Consider the following 20,354-nt stretch of genomic DNA (forward strand, 5'->3'; position numbering starts at 1 on the left):
TGAGATAATCTGGTCCGGTGCCATGAAGGGCTTTATAGGTTATAACCAACACTTTGAATTGTGACTGGAAACTGATCGGCAACCAATGCAAACTGCGGAGTGTTGGTGCAACATGGGCATATTTGGGAAAGCCCATAATTGCTCTCGCAGCTGCATTCTGCACGATCTGAAGTTTCCGAACACTTTTCAAAGGTAGCCCCATGTAGAGAGCGTTCCAGTAGTCAAGCCTCGAGGTGATGAGGGCATGAGTGACTGTGAGCAGTGATTCCCGGTCCAAACAGGGTCGCAAGTGGTGCACCAGGCGAACCTGGCGAATGCCCCCCTCGCCACAGCTGAACGATGGTTCTCTAATGTGAGCTGTGGATCGAGGAGGACGCCCAAGTTGCAGACCCTCTCTTGTCAGTTCCTTTGGCTTTGTAAGAGAAATGTCATTTTCTAGTGGTAATTAGCCACCCAGAGTTGCTTTCAGGGTGAGACAGGAGGCATATAAATTAAACAGACAACGTATGTATGTATGTATGTATGTATGTATGTATGTATGTATGTATGTATGTTAAGGTACCTTTTATTAAAAATCTTTTAAAATAAACTTTTATTGTTAAAAAGAAAAAAAATTGGAACAGTTTTGGCAATATCTCCACCATATGAAGTCTCTTCTGTATTCAATGTACATTCCTACTTACAAATTATATACACAATAACCTCTTATACATGCTTACATTTATAGACTATACTGCATTTGTGTCAATCTGTACATCCTTGTTCTCACTCGTTTTGACTTCAATTCCCTGAATCCAGTGATGGACTGCCAAAAATTTTAATGCCATGCCGGGGGGGGGGGCTTATTGTGTGGGTGTGGCTTGCTGGTCATGTGACCAGGTAGGAGTGGCTTGCTGGCCATGTGACCAGTCCAAACTAATCATATCTAGTAATAGCCGGAGACAGTCTCATCACTCATGGCCCCCATGCCTGCTGGCAGAGGTAGGGTTTTTTAAAGCTTTACAAAAGACAAGGAGGGAGGAGGCAATATGTATATCTGGAGGGAGTTCGTTCCAGAAGACCGGGGCCACAACAGAGAAGACTCTTCCCCTAGGCCCTGCCAGTCAACATTGTCTGGCCAATGGGACTTGGAGAAGGCTGACTCTGTGGCACCTAACTGGCCGCTGGTATACAAGAGGCAGAAGATGGTCCTGAAGATAAATGACCATAAATGACCAAGTATAAGCCCAGGGGTGAGTGGGAAGACTTTTTTTGAAGTAGAGAAAGCAGAAAAGCCATCCAAAGACGTAAACTTTTGCTGAAAATTCCAAAAAGAAAAAGATGGCAACACCCATGGACCGGCACCACCCGAACCAGATCCATGATGCCATTGTCAGGTCATCAGCAGGTTGCTAATGGTTCAGGCGATTTGGTCCAAACAAGTATGAAGCCACCCCTGACCTAATTACTTGCTTGTCAGCATCACATGATTGCACCTGATTTGTTTAAAAACATTAAAAGCCAATACTGTAGCTGAAAAGCAAACACTGTGATAGTGAGTTAATTGTCCCCAATGGGATTTTTATTTTATTTTTTGCTGGAAACTGGACATAAATGCCAGAAACTAGCAAAAAACCATAATCATAAATTTGCCTCAAACAACCATAACAGTGAACTGGTTGCCAAGTGCCAAAAATTCAATCAGGTGACTATTGTAACTTCAAAACCAGACTTCAAAACCTTTGGGTAGGGGGAGGTTCTGTTGTAACTTTAATTAGTTAGTAAGCAACTGGTTATAAGTCAAAGACTACCCTGTATTTGTAAAAAAAATAAAATGAGAATAAGGAACCGCAGTAGAATTAATTAGTGGCTATCAGTAGCTCCATCATGAAAAATAGTTTATTGTATTTATTTAATTTTTTTATTTTATTAATCAGATTTGTATGCCACCCCTCTCCATAGACTCGGGGCGGCTAACAACAACAATAATACAATGTAAACAAATCTAATATTAAAGTTAATTTAAAAAACCCCAATTTAAGAAACCAATCATACATACTAACATGCCATGCATAAATTTTATAAGTCTAGGGGGAAGGGAAAGTCTCAATTCCCCCATGCCTGACGACAGAGGTGGGTTTTAAGGAGCTTACGAAAGGCAAGGAGGGTGGGGGCAACTCTGATATCTGGGGGAGTTGGTTCCAGAGGGCCGGGGCCGCCACAGAGAAGGCTCTTCCCCTGGGTCCGGCCAAACAACATTGTTTAGTTGATGGGACTGGAGAAGGCCAACTCTGTGAGACCTCACTGGTCGCTGGGATTCGTGCGGCAGAAGGGCGGTCCCGGAGATATTCTGGTCCGGTGCCATGAAGGGCTTATAGGTCATAACCAACACTTTGAATTGTGACCGGAAACTGATCGGCAACCAATGCAGACTGCGGAGTGTTGGTGTAACATGGGCATATTTAGGGAAGCCCATGATTGCTCTCGCAGCTGCATTCTGCATGACCTGAAGTTTCCGAACACTTTTCAAAGGTAGCCCCATGTTTTACACACTATATATAATTATTGTCACTTATTCTCTATTATAGTGGGGAGTTATGGGATGGAAAGAGCAGAGGCTTTTATTTTTAATAGGAGACTTTTCTTTTTGGATTTGAAGTTCATAGAATTTTATAGTTTTAAGTTAGCTTGGAGATCATCTGGTTCTCTAACTTTGTACCTCCGGGTGTGTTGTATTATATAGTAGCTTATGGACATTCCAGGCAGTATAGTAAATAACTATATGCAGCTCTGAAGCCCTGTGAGCTTTAATCCTAGCACATCTGGAGCAGTAGGGAGTTCTAAAACCCTTTACTACTGGCATACTCAGAAGCGTCCTGGCAGGTGGATGGAGTTTCCTGCCATTGGTGCTACAATTCTTAGAACTGGGCTGAACTAGGAGTAACCCACTGCTGATCTGGAGTATATTTGGATTGGGAAAAGGCTACTTTAGTCCAAATTTGTTGTGGTTAGCTTTGGCCCAGCTCCTGCCCCAAGGACTGTGGGTGTGGGGGAGACATCCACATGCTGCAGGCCTGTTTTGCCCCCCCCCCGGTGGAATCTGCTGATGAAGGCTCCTCTGAGCAGAAGACATGAGTGACAGGGAGGAGGAGAGTGTGGCAGACAGCTCAGAAGGAGATCAATTATCTAGCTCCTCCTTGGATTCAGAACAAGAGTTAATGATACAGCCATGCATGTGGAGAGCCATGCATAGGCAACAACAACTGAGAGATTATTAGCAAAGAAAATGAGGCCACCTGTGGTTGGGTGGGGCTGTGGTAATTAGTGAGGCTGCTATAAATAGCAGCCTGTGGGTTTGGCCATTGTGGAGGATTATCTGATCCTTGTGTTTCGTGCCTGCTTTACTGACTTTGACCTTTTGTGTGCTGATTTTCCCCCGCTTTGAAACTAAACCAGGGAAAAGTGTGTTTCACTTTGTGAAAGAAGAAGGACTGTGAATTACCTCACAGCTGCAAGCTAAGTATCACAGAACTGATAAGGGACTTGTACAAATTACCAGTTTGTTGGAGACCAGTGCTCTTTGCTATACCAAAAGAGGACTTAGTTTAAGTGAATTTTCATTATAAAGAACATTGTTTTGAATTTTCAAACGTGTGTGTGTCTGAAATTTGTACCTGTGAATTTTCGGGAGGAGTCTTCCAGAGAGCCCGACAGAACAAAATTTAGTCCAAAGGTCTACAACATAGGATGAAACCAAACCTTCTTGACAGATGGACATTCACCTCCATTTATTTTACGATGTAGGTGATATATGAGGGAAACATTTTAATTTAGAATTTTAAGAATTGCTAATAATGTATAAAATTAACAGAAATTTTACATGGGGAGAGATAAGATCCTCCATTGAGTGAGCAATGAGAAAAGAAAAGTTTGTATAGGGTTGATTTCAAGCATTGTTATTGTGTTTATAACTAAATATTGTTTTATTTCATGGTGGAGAAAAATAAAAAAAATCTTATAAAAGAAAAAAAAACCCTTCCATTTAACTAGTTCCAATGAAGGAGAACATAACATTTTCAACATTTTCTGATTTGTTCCACCATCCTCTGGCTCTTAATATGAGATCAATTCTTCTGACAGATGACAAAAATCCATTGCCTGCAGTTTCTACCTGTTGGCTCATTTTTTTGATCAATATGTATACACGCATAGTGCAAAAAACAGTTGGGCTTCTTGGACTGCTTAATCTTTTAAAGGGTTTCCTCATATTATCCAGTTAAGACAGGTGGTAAAACAGACTATAGAAACATAGAAGTCTGACGGCAGAAAAAGACCTCATGGTCCATCTAGTCTGCCCTTATACTATTTTCTGTATTTTTATCTTAGGACGAATATATGTTTATCCCAGGCATGTTTAAATTCAGTTACTGTGGATTTATCTACCACGTCTGCTGGAAGTTTGTTCCAAGGATCTACTACTCTTTCAGTAAAATATTTTCTCATGTTGCTTTTCATCTTTCCCCCAACTAACTTCAGATTGTGTCCCCTTGTTCTTGTGTTCACTTTCCTATTAAAAACACTTCCCTCCTGGACCTTATTTAACTCTTTAACATATTTAAATGTTTCGATCATGTCCCCCCTTTTCCTTCTGTCCTCCAGACTATACAGATTGAGTTCATTAAGTCTTTCCTGATACGTTTTATGCTTAAGACCTTCCACCATTCTTGTAACCCGTCTTTGGACCCGTTCAATTTTGTCAATATCTTTTTGTAGGTGAGGTCTCCAGAACTGAACACAGTATTCCAATTGTGGTCTCACCAGCACTCTATATAGCGGGATCATAATCTATCATTGAATCTCTTTGATTTTAAACAAAGAGTGACCAGGATCTTGTTGGATACGGTAAAGAACGTACTGGAGGATGAGGATAAATTCTTTCTACAATACTACACGAGGCTATTCCTATATTCTTTCCTTTTCCCAGAAGAAATCTGTAATTTGTATTCTTTTCACTCTTTTGCCGCATTTTAAGAGGTGGTTAACCTTATGTATAATACTGTTGTAAGAATAGTCATTAAATGCATAAAGAATAAACATGTTAATGAAATGTACACTGCCATCTGTCCTGGTCTTATCAGTTTATCTCCTGAACCAACCTCCTTTCCAGATTGAGTCCAACATACAGTGGTACCTCTACTTATGAACTTAATTCATTCCGTGACCAGGTTCTTAAGTAGAAACGTTTGTAAGAAGAAGCAATTTTTCGCATAGGAATCAATGTAAAAGCAAATAATGTGTGCAATTGGGGAAACCACAGGGAGGGTGGAGGCCCTGTTTCCTCCCAGGAGATTCCTAGAGAGGCCCCACGGAGGCTTCTCCCCATCTTTTCCGGCCCTGTTTCCTCCCAGGAGATCACTAGAGAGGCCCCACGGAGGCTTCTCCCCGTCTTTTCCAGCCCTGTTTCCTCCCAGGAGATTACTAGAGAGGCCCCACGGAGCCTTCTCCCCGTCTTTTCCATCCCTGTTTCCTCCCAGGATATTACTAGAGAGGCCCCATGGAGGCTTCTCTCCGTCTTTTCTGGCCCTGTTTCCTCCCAGGAGATTACTAGAGAGGCCCCATGGAGGCTTCTCCCCATCTTTTCGGGCCCTGTTTCCTCCCAGGAGATTCCTAGAGAGGTCCCACAGAGGCTTCTCCCTGCCTTTTCCAGTTACAGTTTCGGAGGCTCAGGTTTGTAAATGGAAAATGGTTCTTGAGAAGAGGCACAAAAAATCCTGAACACCCAGTTCTTATCTAGAAAAGTTTGTAAGTAGAGTCATTTGTAGGTAGAGGTACCACTGTATTCCTCAAAGCCAAATATGATTTTTGTCCCTCTCAAGCTTGCACGTCCTTGGCATAAAAGATGTCAGAGTCTTCTAGAGTGGGGTGGGAGAAAGAGGAAAGACCAAATCAGTGTTGCATTTTAAATACAATTGTTAGTTGTAAACTTTCATTCTGGATGTGCATTTGGTGCCCAGATGGTAAAGGCACAGAACAGAGCCCACCATGCTGTCAGGGCAGACGAGCACCGATGTAAATATTGTGCTTTCCCCCCTATAATATTTGCCTTTCTCTAATCTAATTGCTGTCGAAGGCAGAATGTTAGGATCATGCATGCAAGGAAAACAAACAATGAACACCTCTGGTAACTTGGGAAGTTGTGGACCCGCCTATGTAGTATAGTAACTAGTAATTTAGTTGCAAAATGCTTGACTCATCCTCTGATATTTCTGGTGCATTCATGCCAAGTGCTCTTTTAGGACTTAACTATTCTCTACAGCTCGTTGGATAAAGGGAAAAGGTGGAAAATAAATCATGATAAATCAAATATCATGCGCCAGGATCACTTGCAGAATCATCTTCAGATAATTCAGGTGATGTATCTTGGTACCAAGGTACATTCATCAGATACAAATCTAATAAATAATAATAATAATAATAATAATAATAATTATTATTATTATAAAATACAGAGCAATATTACTCACACTGAGTCCTGAGAGCATTGAGCAGTTGCTTAGGCAGAAGACAATGTTGCTCTGATAAGCCACAAGTTCCCATACATCCCTTATGGAAGCCATAGAAAAATGTATCTTAACTTCTGTTCTCTGACATGTTAAGGGAACCACTCATCTAACAACAAAGACCATAAGAGAAGCATTGGGCTCAATTCTTGAAAATTAACTTTTTGGTCCTGCTGACCAAAAAGAATATTATTATTATTATTATTATTATTATTATTATTATTATCATCATCATCATCATTATTATTATAAAATACAGGAAATAGTATAAAGGCAGACTAGATGGACCATGAGGTCTTTTCCTGCCGTCAATCTTCTATGTTTCTATGTCTATTTTAATAGATTCTTTAATTTTAAAAGGAAAGCTGACATGCTGTCAAACAAAGCACCAGTATTCAGCATTGATTGCACATCTCCACCAAATTACTGAAATTAAGTTTAAGTGTAAATTATTGTTATATTTGTTGTGGCTGTTTTAATTCTACATTTCTCATTGAACTGTGGATGTTTTAAACTGTTAATTTGTAAACGACTGGACCTCTTGGCACATTGAGCTGTGTTCAAGAGCAATAAACAAGCAAATTAAAACATTTTGCCAAAGAAATTGCCCTACATCTCATATTGTCCCTATGGATATTCTTACCTAGGAAATAAAAATGATGGGCGACTATAATCCAGTGTTTTGTTTGAAAGTGTGCCTAGTTATTAGCTATTGTATCTGTGATGCAATATTACAGAGGATCATAAAATAGCAGCAAAGTGATACAGAAACACACTTTGCTGAGGTGCTAAGGGCTAATTTGGATTTCTACAGTCCAAATAACAGAATACCCTACGAGACTAGACTTTCAATCCTGGGCCTAGAAAGCCTAGAACTAAGAGGCCTTAAACATGATCTAAATATTGCCCACAAGATCATATGCTGCAATGTCCTGCCTGTCAGCGACTACTTCAGCTTCAACCACAACAACACAAGAGCACACAACATATTTAAACTTAATATTAACCACTCCAAACTTGACTGTAAAAAAATACGACTTTAGTAACCGAGTTGTCGAAGCGTGGAACTCATTACCGGACTCCATAGTGTCATAGTGTCCCAGTTAGTCAGGTTGTGGACATAAAGATAGTGATCCTCTGTTGTATCTTGAAAAAGGGGATGGATTGGGGCTTAGGATAATTTCTTTTCTTGTAAAGGGATGTTTCTTAGATTATATCTGGGCCAGGGATGGATTCTGGTTTATCTCTCTGCTGGTTCACTTGGTGATGTCTTTTAGAGAAACTGCTTGCAATCTAGAGCAGTGTTTCCTCTAATTTTTTTCGGGGATGGGCGGAAAAGTATAGTGTCTGAGCGGCAGTCCCTTTGGGACTGGGCGGCACAGAAATAATAAATAAACAAACAAACAAACAAACAAACAAACAAACAAACAAATAAAAAACCTACCCTGTTTTGCCTCAGAGAATTTCAAAATAAAATACTGTACTGTGTGTCTATAACAGTGAGCTCATAATAGGGCAACTCTATCAATATCAAAATGCCACTTAAATAGTTGAGCTAGTTTCAAACTAGATTTTGATTTTCTTTCTCTCTTCCTTACTCCCATTCTTTTTCTTTTTCTTTTTCTTCCTCTCTTTTTTCTGTCTGTTTCTCTCTCTTCCTCTCTCTCTCCTTCCCTCTCACTCTTTCCCTCTCGGCTTCTGGGCAGGTTTGGAAAACTCTGAGTTGATGATGATTTTTAAGTGAGCGATTGCTCACTGCTCAGCTTAGAGGGAACTATGATCTAGAGTATAATTAGAGTGGGGAAAAAACAAACAATGAGATCTGGTAACCAAATCCCAAATCCCAGTAGGGAAAGCTAGAAACATGTTTACCCTGGACAGAAGAAGATTAAGGAGAAATAACAGTTCAATAGATTTCTGCTCCAGAAACAAGGACTAAAATTCCAGGAGCGAAAATTGGAAGGAAGCAGTTTATAGCTAAAAGGGCGGTTTGGGAATCATTATCAAAAACTACAGCTTTACAGTCTCAGTCCTGCCTGTGCAACGTGAGGAAATAATGAAAATCTATTTAGGGATGTAATCCGATTAGGTGGCATTTATTTATTAATCATAAGGATGATTTTGATTTGTGTATAAATGGATCGAGGAATTTACTTTTTTTTATTTACTTAAGGATTCACTTCATTTGCCTGTGGTTAAAAATTATATTACTAAGGCAAGAGGCTCCTTTTTCATGACATCAAAAACGCTTCCGTCTAAGCCGTGTATCTTATTTTGCCTCACACTGAGGCTGAATCTGTCAAGCTTTATTCTACATTTATCTACCTTGTCCCTTTCATTAGCATCAGGACCTTTGTGTGTGTTCTGTGGTTTGGGGAAATACCGCATTGGTTAGTAATAATGCTAGGCAGAAATTTCTCCATCAAAGGGGAAATTGTATACAGGATGTCTCCATCCACATTTCTCCAAGGGAAGGATAAATTCATAGAACTTTGTTAAGGTTGTGATGATGATGAAGACGATGATGTTATCTATTCAGTCATAGAAACCTAGAAACATAGAAGATTGACAGCAGAAAAAGACCTCATGGCCCATTCAGACTTGGGCAAGGGATGGCCCGTGGGCCGCATCCGGCCCACCCACTGTCTGTGACTGGTCCACGGAGGTCGGGGTCTGCTCCAGTGCGAGGATGAAAGAGCTCACCGTGTCTGCCAGCACTCCTCCGGTTCCTGCTTTCCTGATGAATTGGCCGCTTTCGGTAGGCGGTCGGGGTCCGCTCCAGTATGAGGATGAAGGAGCTCACCACATCTGCCGGAACTCCTCTGGTTCCTGCTTTCCTGATGAATCATGAGGAAAGCAGGAACTGGAGGAGTCCTGGCAGACGTGGTGAGCTCTTTCATCCTCGCACTGGAGCAGACCCCGACCTCCTACCGAGATCGTCCGAGCCCAGCAACCACGCAAACACTCCAGCGCAGTGACTGTGGTGCACCGTAAAGCAAACAATTAGGGGTCTGTAGAGTGGGTCTGGGCGTTTAGGTCAGGCCAGGGTCTGGGTCTTTACAGTATTGGGTAGAACTGAGTTAATTATATTAGTTTGGCCCTCTAAAACCATCCCAATTTCTCATGCGGCCCATGGCAAAATTAATTGCCGACCCCTGGTCCATCTAGTCTGCCCTTATATTATTTCCTGTATTTTATCTTAGGATGGAGTCATTTCCAACACTTGGTGATTCTGAGGGCCAAGTCTTTCCATACCTTCCAATCTTGCACTACTTCTTTAAGTTTTTCTATGTCCTTGCTGGTGTAGCTTTGATGTCGTCCAGGCCAAGGGTATATGCCTGCGATGGCAAACTCATGACATGTGTGCCACAGATGGCACGCAGAGCCATATCTGAGGGCACATGAGGCATTGCCCTATGTCAGCTCCAATGTGCATGTGCATGTTGGCCATCTGAATTTCAGCCTTCCGGTGTGTGAGGGAACCCGTTTTTGCCTTCTGTGGGCTTCAGGAAAGCCCCCAGAGCCCCTGGATGGTAAAAATGGACTCAATGGGCCTACCAGAAGTTTGACCCATTGACTCATTTTTCGCCATCCACGGGCTCTGGAGACTTTCCTGAAACCTGTGTTAGGAGGGGCCTACCAGAGGTCTGGAGGCCTCACTGAGGCCTGTGTGCATGCACGGAGGGGCAGTATGGTGGGGAGTTGTGTGCATGTGTGTGTGGGAAGGGCATTGCTTTATGGATATGGGCACACACACCAATTGCTATTGCACACACACCCTTTTGGCACCTGAGCAAAAAAAAAGGTTTCCCATCACTGGTATATAATGTATTCCTTCTTAATGGTGACAGTAGTGTTGCCACAGAATAGAGTAGAGTAGGGTAGGGTAGGGTAGAGTGGAGTGGAGTAGAGTAGAATAGGGTAGGGTAGGGTAGAGTAGAGTGGAGTGGAGTAGAGTAGGATAGAATAGAGTAGAGTACGGTAGGGTATGGTAGAGTGGAGTGGAGTGGAGTAGAGTAGAGTAGAGTAGAGTAGGATAGGATAGAATAGAGTAGAGTAGAGTAGAGTAGAGTAGGGTAGGGTAGGGTAGAGTAGAGTAGAGTAGAGAAGAGTAGGGTAGGGTAGGGTAGAGTGGAGTGGAGTAGAGTAGAGTAGAGTAGGATAGAATAGAATAGAGTACATTAGAATAGGGTAGAGTAGGGTATAATATAATATAGTATAGTATAGTATAGTATAGTAGAAACATAGAAACATAGAAGTCTGACGGCAGAAAAAGACCTCATGGTCCATCTAGTCTGCCCTTATACTATTTTCTGTATTTTATCTTAGGATGGATATATGTTTATCCCAGGCATGTTTAAATTCAGTTACTGTGGATTTATCTACCACGTCTGCTGGAAGTTTGTTCCAAGGATCTACTACTCTTTCAGTAAAATAATATTTTCAGTAAAATAATATTTATTTTAGTATAGTATAGTATAGTATAGTATAGTATAGTATAGTATAGTATAGTATAGTATAGTACAGTACAGTACAGTACAGTACAGTACCTTACAATACAATACAATACAATACAATACAATACAATACAATACAATAAAATACAATACAATATAATTCAATTCTTTATTGGCCAAGTGTGATTGCGCACACAAGGAATTTGTCTTTGGTGCATATGCTCTCAGTGCACATAAAAGAAAAAGATACATTTGTCTTTTTCTTTTATGTACACTGAGAGCATATGCACCAAAGACAAATCCCTTGTGTGTGCAATCACACTTGGCCAATAAAGAATTCTATGAATGAGCCCAATGGGAGAAATTCCCTTACTTGAGGAACAATCTTGTATGGAGGTTCTAGCGGGGTTATAGTATACTTTTCTCTGAAGAACAGTATATCCTTCTAACTGGGAGAGCCAGCCTCATCCACTGAACTGGTGGTTTGAGGATAAAGCAGTAAGAAAGGAAGGGGGCGCCCATCTCGCCTACCAAATCAACTGAATCAACTCTAGCAATCCATGGAGTGACAGCTTGGGAATTTAATGAAAGTATGAGGCTATAAAAGACTGTTTAGTGAAAGACAGACTATTCAGACACATCTCCTGCCTGTTATGTACCTAAGTAAACTGTTTACAACATCCATAATGATGTTTCATACTGATCTGATGTATCGTTTCATTTAATAAAATAGAATTATTGTGGCATCAGTCATGTTATGTTTCCCGTTTCTTCTCTTTGCAGGAGCCATCGACCAATGTTCCTACATCAAGTACCACTACTCCTCAGCAACCATTCCTAAGAATCTAACCTACAACATTACTAAGACCATCCGTCAAGATGAATGGCACGCTTTACGTAAGTTTCTCGTCTCTTTTCTTCTCCTCCCAGTATGGAATGTTGATTTCAAACTGTGCAGGTTGCAAAAATATGGGGGGAAATCTCCCTACATTTTCTATTATTCAGAAGAGCTCTGCTGATTTTGTGCCTGTACTAGAAACATTGCAACCAAGTATAACGATATGTCCAGTCCTGTTGAATTACATGACGACATGCATACTTCTGGTTCTATAATTTTTTTTTAGCATATTCACTGTTTTGTATTTGTGATGGTATGTTAAATTTTACAACCAAGCTCCTCGAAGAGGAAACCTTCAGAGTTAGCTATGCAACCTTCAATTTGCTGGAGTTGCCCTGGGCAAATGCATTTTTAGCATGCAGATACAATCTTCAAAATAGTGTCTGATCTGTATATAGAGGACATGTAACTGGCCCTTTGATATCTTGTTGCACAGCAGAAATTATACAGTTGTGTGGATTGAAGAAATAGTTTCATCTTTCTTCCCTTTTTCTTTTTCTGATACATACTGGAGAACGTATTCAATCAGAATTCGTGTTTAGATAGGTGTTGTGGTTAGCTCTGGCCCAGCTCCTGCCCCAAGGAATGTGCAGGTGGATGTGGGGGAAACATCCACATGCCGCAGGCCTGTTTTGCTCCTGATGGAATCTGCCGACGAAGCCTCCTCTGACCAAGGAAGCGTGAGTGACAGGGAAGAGGGCAGTTTGGCAGACAGCCCAGGAGGAGATAATCATCTGTATCATCCCTGGATTCTGAACAAGAATTAATGCCACATCCACACATGCATAGAGTGGTGCATAGGAGACAACAACTGAAGGATTATTACAAGAGAAAATGAGGCCACCTGTGGTTGGGTGGGGCTGCTGTAATTAGTGCTTCAGATAGAAGTGCAGCCTAGTGTTTTAGCCTCATGGCAGTTTATCTGATTCATTGTTTCATCAGTATCGTGGTTTTTGTGCAGTTCAAGATTGTGTGTGGACTCTCTGGACTTTAGAATTGGACTCAATTTCCCAGTTATTGGGTGAGCAATTGGATTGCATTTAACCTGTGCCTTGTGTGTACCAGAAAATCCTTTTGACATTTAAAAAGGGAGCTGTTTCTGTTTTTCTGTTTATAAAAACTTTTGGGTTTTCCTTTTATGTATGGTGTGTGTCTTCCTGGACTAATTACCCTGTAATTACGGGAGGTTGAAACACGCCGGCAGAACAGATAGGATTGCTTTTGTCTAGGCAGGTTAATAATAATAGATCTTTATTACAGTCAAAGACCATTAATATAATAATAATTTAAAAAACCACAACATCCAAGAACCGTTTCAGATTCTTATAATCTAGACATTTTAGTATCTCTTTGATCCTAGTATCAAATTCTTGGGTGATAAATGTAGTCCTTGAATTACAGCAATTGGTTGACCATCTAAAGTTGGTCGTTACCCAAGTCAACAAAGACATGCTAGTTGTTGAGATTCTTGGACATCTGGAGACAAATGACTTACAGAATTCATGACTTTTGGCTGACCAACCAAAATTGACCCATTGTAAATATACAAAAGATGTACATATCTCGCTATGATGAAGGCACACATTTGCGACAAATCCCCACTGCTGCTGTGCAGAATCTGGCCACCTGTGCTGTAATTATGGCCTGTTCATATTTAAGCATCCACTGGAGATAGGTAGTGTCTGAGTGGCCAGGATACCTTGCAATTAGTGGCAAAAAATGCTTTTTCCTAATGTTTGTATAAAAGGAGCATCTCAGGAGCATGTGTCCCTCAGTCTCCACCTCTCCTGAGCCACAAGGGCAAAATCTTTCAGTGAATGGTATTCTTTTGTACTTGCCATACAAAACAGCAGATGGAAGTGCATGGCACCGTATAAAAGCAGGTTTATAATTGTCCTCAAGAGGAAAATATTAAGGTGAAGGGAGAAGAGAAGGAGTGGGGGGAAGTAGAAAGGGGGAGAGAAGGAGTAAGAAGGTAGGGGGAGGAGATGGAGACAGAGGGAGGGGGAGTGTAAAGAAATGAAGAAAAACAGACTGATAAATAACAGCATAAAATAGGTGCAAAATAGGATACTGAATCATGAGTGATTGGATAAATATGTATAACTATATTTGTTACTGATATATCTTAAGGTATATGCATTGATTTATGTATATATATATATATATATATATATATATATATATATATATATATATATATATATGACGGTCTTGGTATATTCGGGTTTCTTCCCGTGTAGGATTTGGAAATTTCTGGCGACGTTTCAACGAGGTCCCACTCATCATCTTCAGGCTGGTGTTTCTCCAACTACTCAGGATATCACAGCTAATCTACAACCATTAACTAATCAGCATACCTCAGCTACATCAACGACCCCAGATGTTACCCCACTGACTCACCAGGAAGTTTCTACACAGCAGGCAATTGCTGAGCCATCAAACCACACCCAGCCACCAGTATTTATAGAAGGAAGGCAGCTCAGGTCTCGCAGTGTTCGCCCTAGAACAAGGACAGAAACACCAGCCTGAACATGACGAGTGGGACCTCGTCGAAACGTCGCCAGAAATTTCCAAATCCTACACGGGAAGAAACCCGAATATACCAAGACCGTCATACCTGTACCCGTGAAAATCTACGAAAACATATATATATATATATATATATATATATATATATATGTTTTCGTAAATTTTCACGGGTATATGTATGTAGATTGTTCTGAGTTCGGGTTTTGCCCTGTGTAATGTTTACACAGGGCAAAACCCGAACTCAGAACAATCTACATATATATATATATATATATATATATATATATATATATATATATATGTGTGTGTGTGTGTGTGTGTGTGTGTGTGTGTGTGTGTGTCACATGTTTTTTTGCCGAATTTGAAAATTAAGGGAGACTAGTATAGATCTATTTCGGCCTTATTTTGGCCTCATCAGCTAGCCATACCCACTGGGACTTGAACCTGCAACCTTTGCCTTGTAAGGCAGAGAATTATCCTCTAGGCTACAGTGTCCAATCCCTTCAGCTCTGCACCAGGGAAGGGTTACATATTTTTGTGTCGAATCACCCTGGTGTATTGAAGGAACATCACAGCTCCTTATTTGCCTCTCGGCCCAACCCAGGGCCATTTCCAAGGCAGTTAATTTTATTGATAGCTGACAATTCTATTTATATGTGTCACATGTTTTTTTGCCGAATTTGAAAATTAAGGGAGACTAGTATAGATCTATTTCGGCCTTATTTTGGCCTCATCAGCTAGCCATACCCACTGGGACTTGAACCTGCAACCTTTGCCTTGTAAGGCAGAGAATTATCCTCTAGGCTACAGTATCCAATCCCTTCAGCTCTGCACCAGGGAAGGGTTACATATTTTTGTGTCGAATATATATTTTGTATCGAATATATATTTGTTTTCGTAGATTTTCACGGGTACAGGTATATATATATATATATATCTTTGTGGAAGAAACATAGAAACTTTGTGGGAGAAAAATAGAAAACTACAAAAAAAATTGACCTAAAGAGTCAGATCTAGCTTGTTTCATGAAGTACATTTGCCTTTCATCTGAAACCTTGCCCTACGCTCAAGCCAGCTTTCCCCTTCTTTTTGCTTTGGGCAGTGCACAGAAGGCTACCAGGACTTTGGCTGATCTTCACTATAAACAGTGGACGCTGAACAGTCTTGGATGTGACCATAATTGATAGGGAAACAGTTGCCTTGAGGCAGATGGCTGACAGTGGACATGTGGGAAAACTTTGGTGGAGAAAAAGAATGAAAGGAAGGAAAGAAGGAAGGAAGGAAGGAAGGAAGGAAGGAAGGAAAGACAGAAGGAAGGAAGGAAGGAAGGAAGGAAGATAGAGATTCAGAGGCAATATACCCATTGGCTCATGTCTCTACGGTGGCAAAGCTGTAATAGTTCTTTCTCATTATTTCTGTGCATAATGGTGGAGTTCTTTGGTCTTTAAGCAGAAACTTTCAAAAGAGGGTTACCGATACTGGTTTCTTAATTAAACTTGAATGACGTCAAGGAACACTGAATGGCCTTGAATAAGCAGAAAGATAAATACACAAAAACTAGAAGAAGGTTTACAGCAGCCTTCCCCAAGCTGGATAACCTCCAAGTGTGTGGATTGCAGCTGCCAAAATTTTCAGCTGGGCTATGGAATCTTGGGAATTGACTTCCTGATTATGAGTAAGGTACTCAGGCTAGAGAAAATTGACCTCCTGTTGGTTGAGAAAACGAATATAGCATACCGGTATATTTTCATCTGCTGATGTTTTTTTAAAAAAAGAAGAGAATAAAACATAGGGATGGTTTTCATATCGTCTTCTCCCTGGCGCGTTCCTGCAAGCACAGGATCTGCTTTTAATTGAACATATGAATGGGTTTTCTATTTCTACTAGTTTTTCTCATCATTCCTATCATCCTTTTCCTCCCACTTAGGACTGTATGACTGTAACTTGTTGCTTGTATCTTAAGATTTTTTATTAATATTGACTGTTTCTTCATTACTTATTTGACCCCTATGACAATCATTAAGTGATTGTCATGATTCTTGACAAATGTATCTTTTTCTTTTATGTACGCTGAGAGCATATGCACCAAGACAAATTATTTGTGTGTCCAATCACACTTGGTCAATAAAATTCTATTCTATTAATTGAGAAATTGGCCATGGCCATGGTTCCAATTATGTTTTGGGGGAGTCTGGAAATTCAAGCTGGAAGACCCTACAGGATATTTTTATAGCAAAGTGATTATGTTCCCCATTCTAAGCAGAGTTCTAGCTGAAGTCTAATTTTGGACAATTTGGGATCTTAGACCCCTGCCTCTCTGTGCCTTGGATTAAGCAGGGGACTAAGTTTTGTAAGACTGTGCTATATGTTTTATAAGTCTTTTATTTATTTATGTTTATGTTTATGTTTATTAGATTTGTATGCCGCCCCTCTCCGTAGACTCGGGGCGGCTCACAATACAATAAAAACAGTTCATAACAAATCTAACAATTTACAATTTAAGATATTTTAAAAAACCCATTATTAAGCAGACATACCTACAAGCATACCATACATGAATTGTATAGGCCCAGGGGAGATATTTCAGTTCCCCCATGCCTGACGACAAAGGTGGGTTTTAAGGAGTTTACGAAAGGCAAAGAGGGTAGGGGCAGTTCTAATCTCTGGGGGGAGCTGGTTCCAGAGAGTCGGGGCCGCCACAGAGAAGGCTCTTCCCCTGAGGCCCGCCAACCGACATTGTTTAGTTGACGGGACCTGGAGAAGGCCCACTCTGTGGGACCTAATCGGTCGCTGGGATTCGTGCGGCAGGAGGCGGTCTTGGAGATATTCTGGTCCAATGCCATGAAGGGCTTTAAAGGTCATAACCAACACTTTTGTGACCGGAAATTGATCGGCAACCAGTGCAGACTGTGGAGTGTTGGAGTAACATGGGCATACCTAGGGAAGCCCATGACTGCTCTCGTAGCTGCATTCTGCACGATCTGAATTTTCCGAACACTTTTCAAAGGTAGCCCCATGTAGAGAGCATTACAGTAGTCAAACCTCGAGGTGATGAGGATTTATTTTATTAGAGTTGAAAGGGACCCTGCAGGTCATCAAGTCCAACCCCCTGCTAAAGCAGGAAATCCTACACCTCCCCAGCCAGATGGCAGCCCAATCTCCTCTTAAAAATGTCCAGAGTTGGAGCATTCATAACCTCCGCTGGCAGGCCGTTCCACTGGTTGATCGCTCTGACCGTCAAGAGGTTCTTCCTTAATTCCAGGTTGAATCTCTCCTGGGTCAACTTCCATCCATTGTTCCTCGTCTGGCCCTGTGGTGCCCTGGAAAATAGTGTGACCCCCTCCTCTCTATGGCAACCCCTCAAGCACCTGTATACTGCAATCATGCCCCCCGTCATCTGGGGACCCTCTTGTTTCATAAAATAAATGTTGACATCTCCTAAAGCTTATTTAGTCCATTCCTTTTCCAAGGGCAGGAATGGACTAAAATCCCATGTATGCCTATTGGCTTCCCATGGTATGGAGATTTCTGTGCATATATCGATGTACCTTCAGGGCAGTGATGCCGGACCTTTTTGGCACCATGTGCCCAAACCAGAATGTAAGTATGTACGTGTGCACACCAGAGCACTGAAAACCCAAAGACTAGCTGGTCGGTATATGGCTGTTTTTGGTGAGGTTTTTTAGGCCATTTTCAAGCCAGGTTTTTTTTACCCGTTTTTGGACTGAAAAATGCCCCCACCCCCAAGGCTTGTTTATTGGGTAATTTGGGGGCTTTTTCAGGCTATTTTTCAGGCTGTTTTGAAGCCATTTTGGGGGCATTTTTTCAGGCCAAAAAAACCCAACCAGAAAATGGACTAAAAATGACCTAAAACATCCTGAAAAAGGCCCCCAAATGACCCAGAAAACATCCTGGGTTTTTTTTCTGATTTTGGCCATTTTTCTGGTCATTTTCAGGACATTTTCTGGCATTCTAGTGCCCCCAAAGACCGGTTGCAAACAGCGTTCTAGGGTATCATGGTTCTAGGGTAAAAATGATGAGATTATTTTCATCCGTGTCAATTGAGTACATGTTCATTTATAATTCACGTCTGTCCCTTTTTCACACGGATCTATGCCTTCCTTATTTTAATACACATTGAATTAAAAATAATAATGCACAATGTCCCCTAGATCAGCGTTTCCCAACCGGTGTGCCGCGGCACAGTGGTGTGCCGCGAGACACTGTCAGGTGTGCCGCGGCGAGAGGCGGCGGAGGAGAGTGGGCGGATCGGGCGGGCAATGGGGCAGGGCGGAGAAGCCAGGGGCGCGTTTGGCCGGAGGCACCGTGGGGAGGCAGGGGCAGCCGCGGCTCCCTTTACTCCTACTGCCGCACCACCCTGCCCCTGCTCCCCACGGTGCCTCCGGCCAAACGCGCCCCTGGCTTCTCCGTCCTGCCCCATTGCCTGCCTGATCCGCCCACTCTTCTCCGCCACCGCCTCCTGCCTTGGGGCGAGGAATCTGAGAGTCCGGGACTGTGTGGCTTTGCGCCATGAAGAGAAAACGGCCGACTTTTCCCTGCTGCCGTTTTCTCTTCATGGCGCAAAGCCAGGGCCGCCGATAGACGGGTACTGCAGGGAGCGCGCTACTGGGCCCCGGGCAAATTGGGGCCCGCAGTCAGCGGCTCCTTGCACTGAGCTCCCGCTCGCAGCTGTCCCCTGGCTCCTGCTCGATGCCATGGTTTTCGGCGCTGTCCTGCTGGGCCCCAAAGACGGAAGGCAGGAAGGAGGAGAGCTCCATTCTTCTCGCCTTTTTCCTGCCTTCCTTCTTTGGGGCACAGCAGGACAGCGCCGAAAACCGCGGCATCGAGCAGAAGCCGGGGGACAGCTGCGAGCGGGAGCCCCAGGAGGGAAGTACCGGCAGCGCCCCGCCCAGCTGAAGCTTCACTGGCATCGGCGGCAAATGTCCTTTGTGGCCCGGTGGGAGGGGGGGGGGCTGCAGCGGCCGCAGGCAGTCGCAGGGAGATGGCTGCGGCGAAAGGGAGCTCCAGGCGGCGGCGAGAGGGAGCTCTCTCTCTCTCTCTCAGCTGACTGCAAGCGGGAGCCCTGACGTGGCGGTCAATTGAGAGAGAGAGAGAAAGAAAGAAAGAAAGAGAGACATATAAGAGAGGCAGAGAGAGAGAGAAAGAGAGACATAGCAAGAAAGAGAGACATCAAGAGAGGCAGAGAAAGAGAGAGACAAAGAGAGACATAGCAAGAGAGGCAGAGAGAGAGAAAAAGAGAGACATAGCAAGAGAGGCAGAGAGAGAGAAAAAGAAAGAGAGACATAGCAAGAGAAAAAGAGAGACTTAGCAAGAGAGGCAGAGAGAGAAAGAGAAAGAGAAAGAAAGAGAGACATAGCAAGAGAGACAGAGAGAGAGAGAGAAAGAGAGACATAGCAAGAGAGAGAGAGAGAGAAAGAGGGACATAGCAAGAGAGGCAGAGAAAGAGAGACAGCAAGAGAGGCAGAGAAAGAGAGACATAGCAAAAGCGGCAGAGAGAGAGAAAAAGAAAGAGAGACAGAGCAAGAGAAAAAGAGAGACTTAGCAAGAGAGGCAGAGAGAGAGAGAAAGAGAAAGAAAGAGAGACATATAAGAGAGGCAGAGAGAGAGAGAAAGAGAGACATAGCAAGAGAGGCAGAGAAAGAGAGACAGAGCAAGAAAGAGAGACAGCAAGAGAGGCAGAGAAAGAGAGAGAAAGAGACATAGCAAGAGAGGCAGAGAGAGAGAAAAAGAAAGAGAGACATAGCAAGAGAAAAAGAGAGACTTAGCAAGAGAGGCAGAGAGAGAGAGAAAGAGAAAGAAAGAGAGACATATAAGAGAGGCAGAGAGAGAGAGAAAGAGAGACATAGCAGGAGAGGCAGAGAGACAGAGCAAGAAAGAGAGACAGCAAGAGAGGCAGAGAAAGAGAGA

At 42.4% G+C, this 20,354-nt stretch overlaps 1 protein-coding gene across 1 annotated transcript in view; it reads left to right on the forward strand.

Moving 5' to 3' along the window:
* Positions 1 to 20,354, forward strand: part of TMEM178B (transmembrane protein 178B) — a 392,161-nt gene that overhangs the window by 70,695 nt on the left and 301,112 nt on the right. Inside the window, exon 2 of the mRNA XM_070756346.1 lies at positions 11,780 to 11,893. Within this exon, the coding sequence (XP_070612447.1) occupies positions 11,780 to 11,893 (114 nt within the window). The remainder of the gene's footprint in view (positions 1 to 11,779; positions 11,894 to 20,354) is intronic.

This window comes from Erythrolamprus reginae, chromosome 6 (assembly GCF_031021105.1).
Source record: "Erythrolamprus reginae isolate rEryReg1 chromosome 6, rEryReg1.hap1, whole genome shotgun sequence".
Taxonomy (NCBI): Eukaryota; Metazoa; Chordata; class Lepidosauria; order Squamata; family Dipsadidae; genus Erythrolamprus; species Erythrolamprus reginae.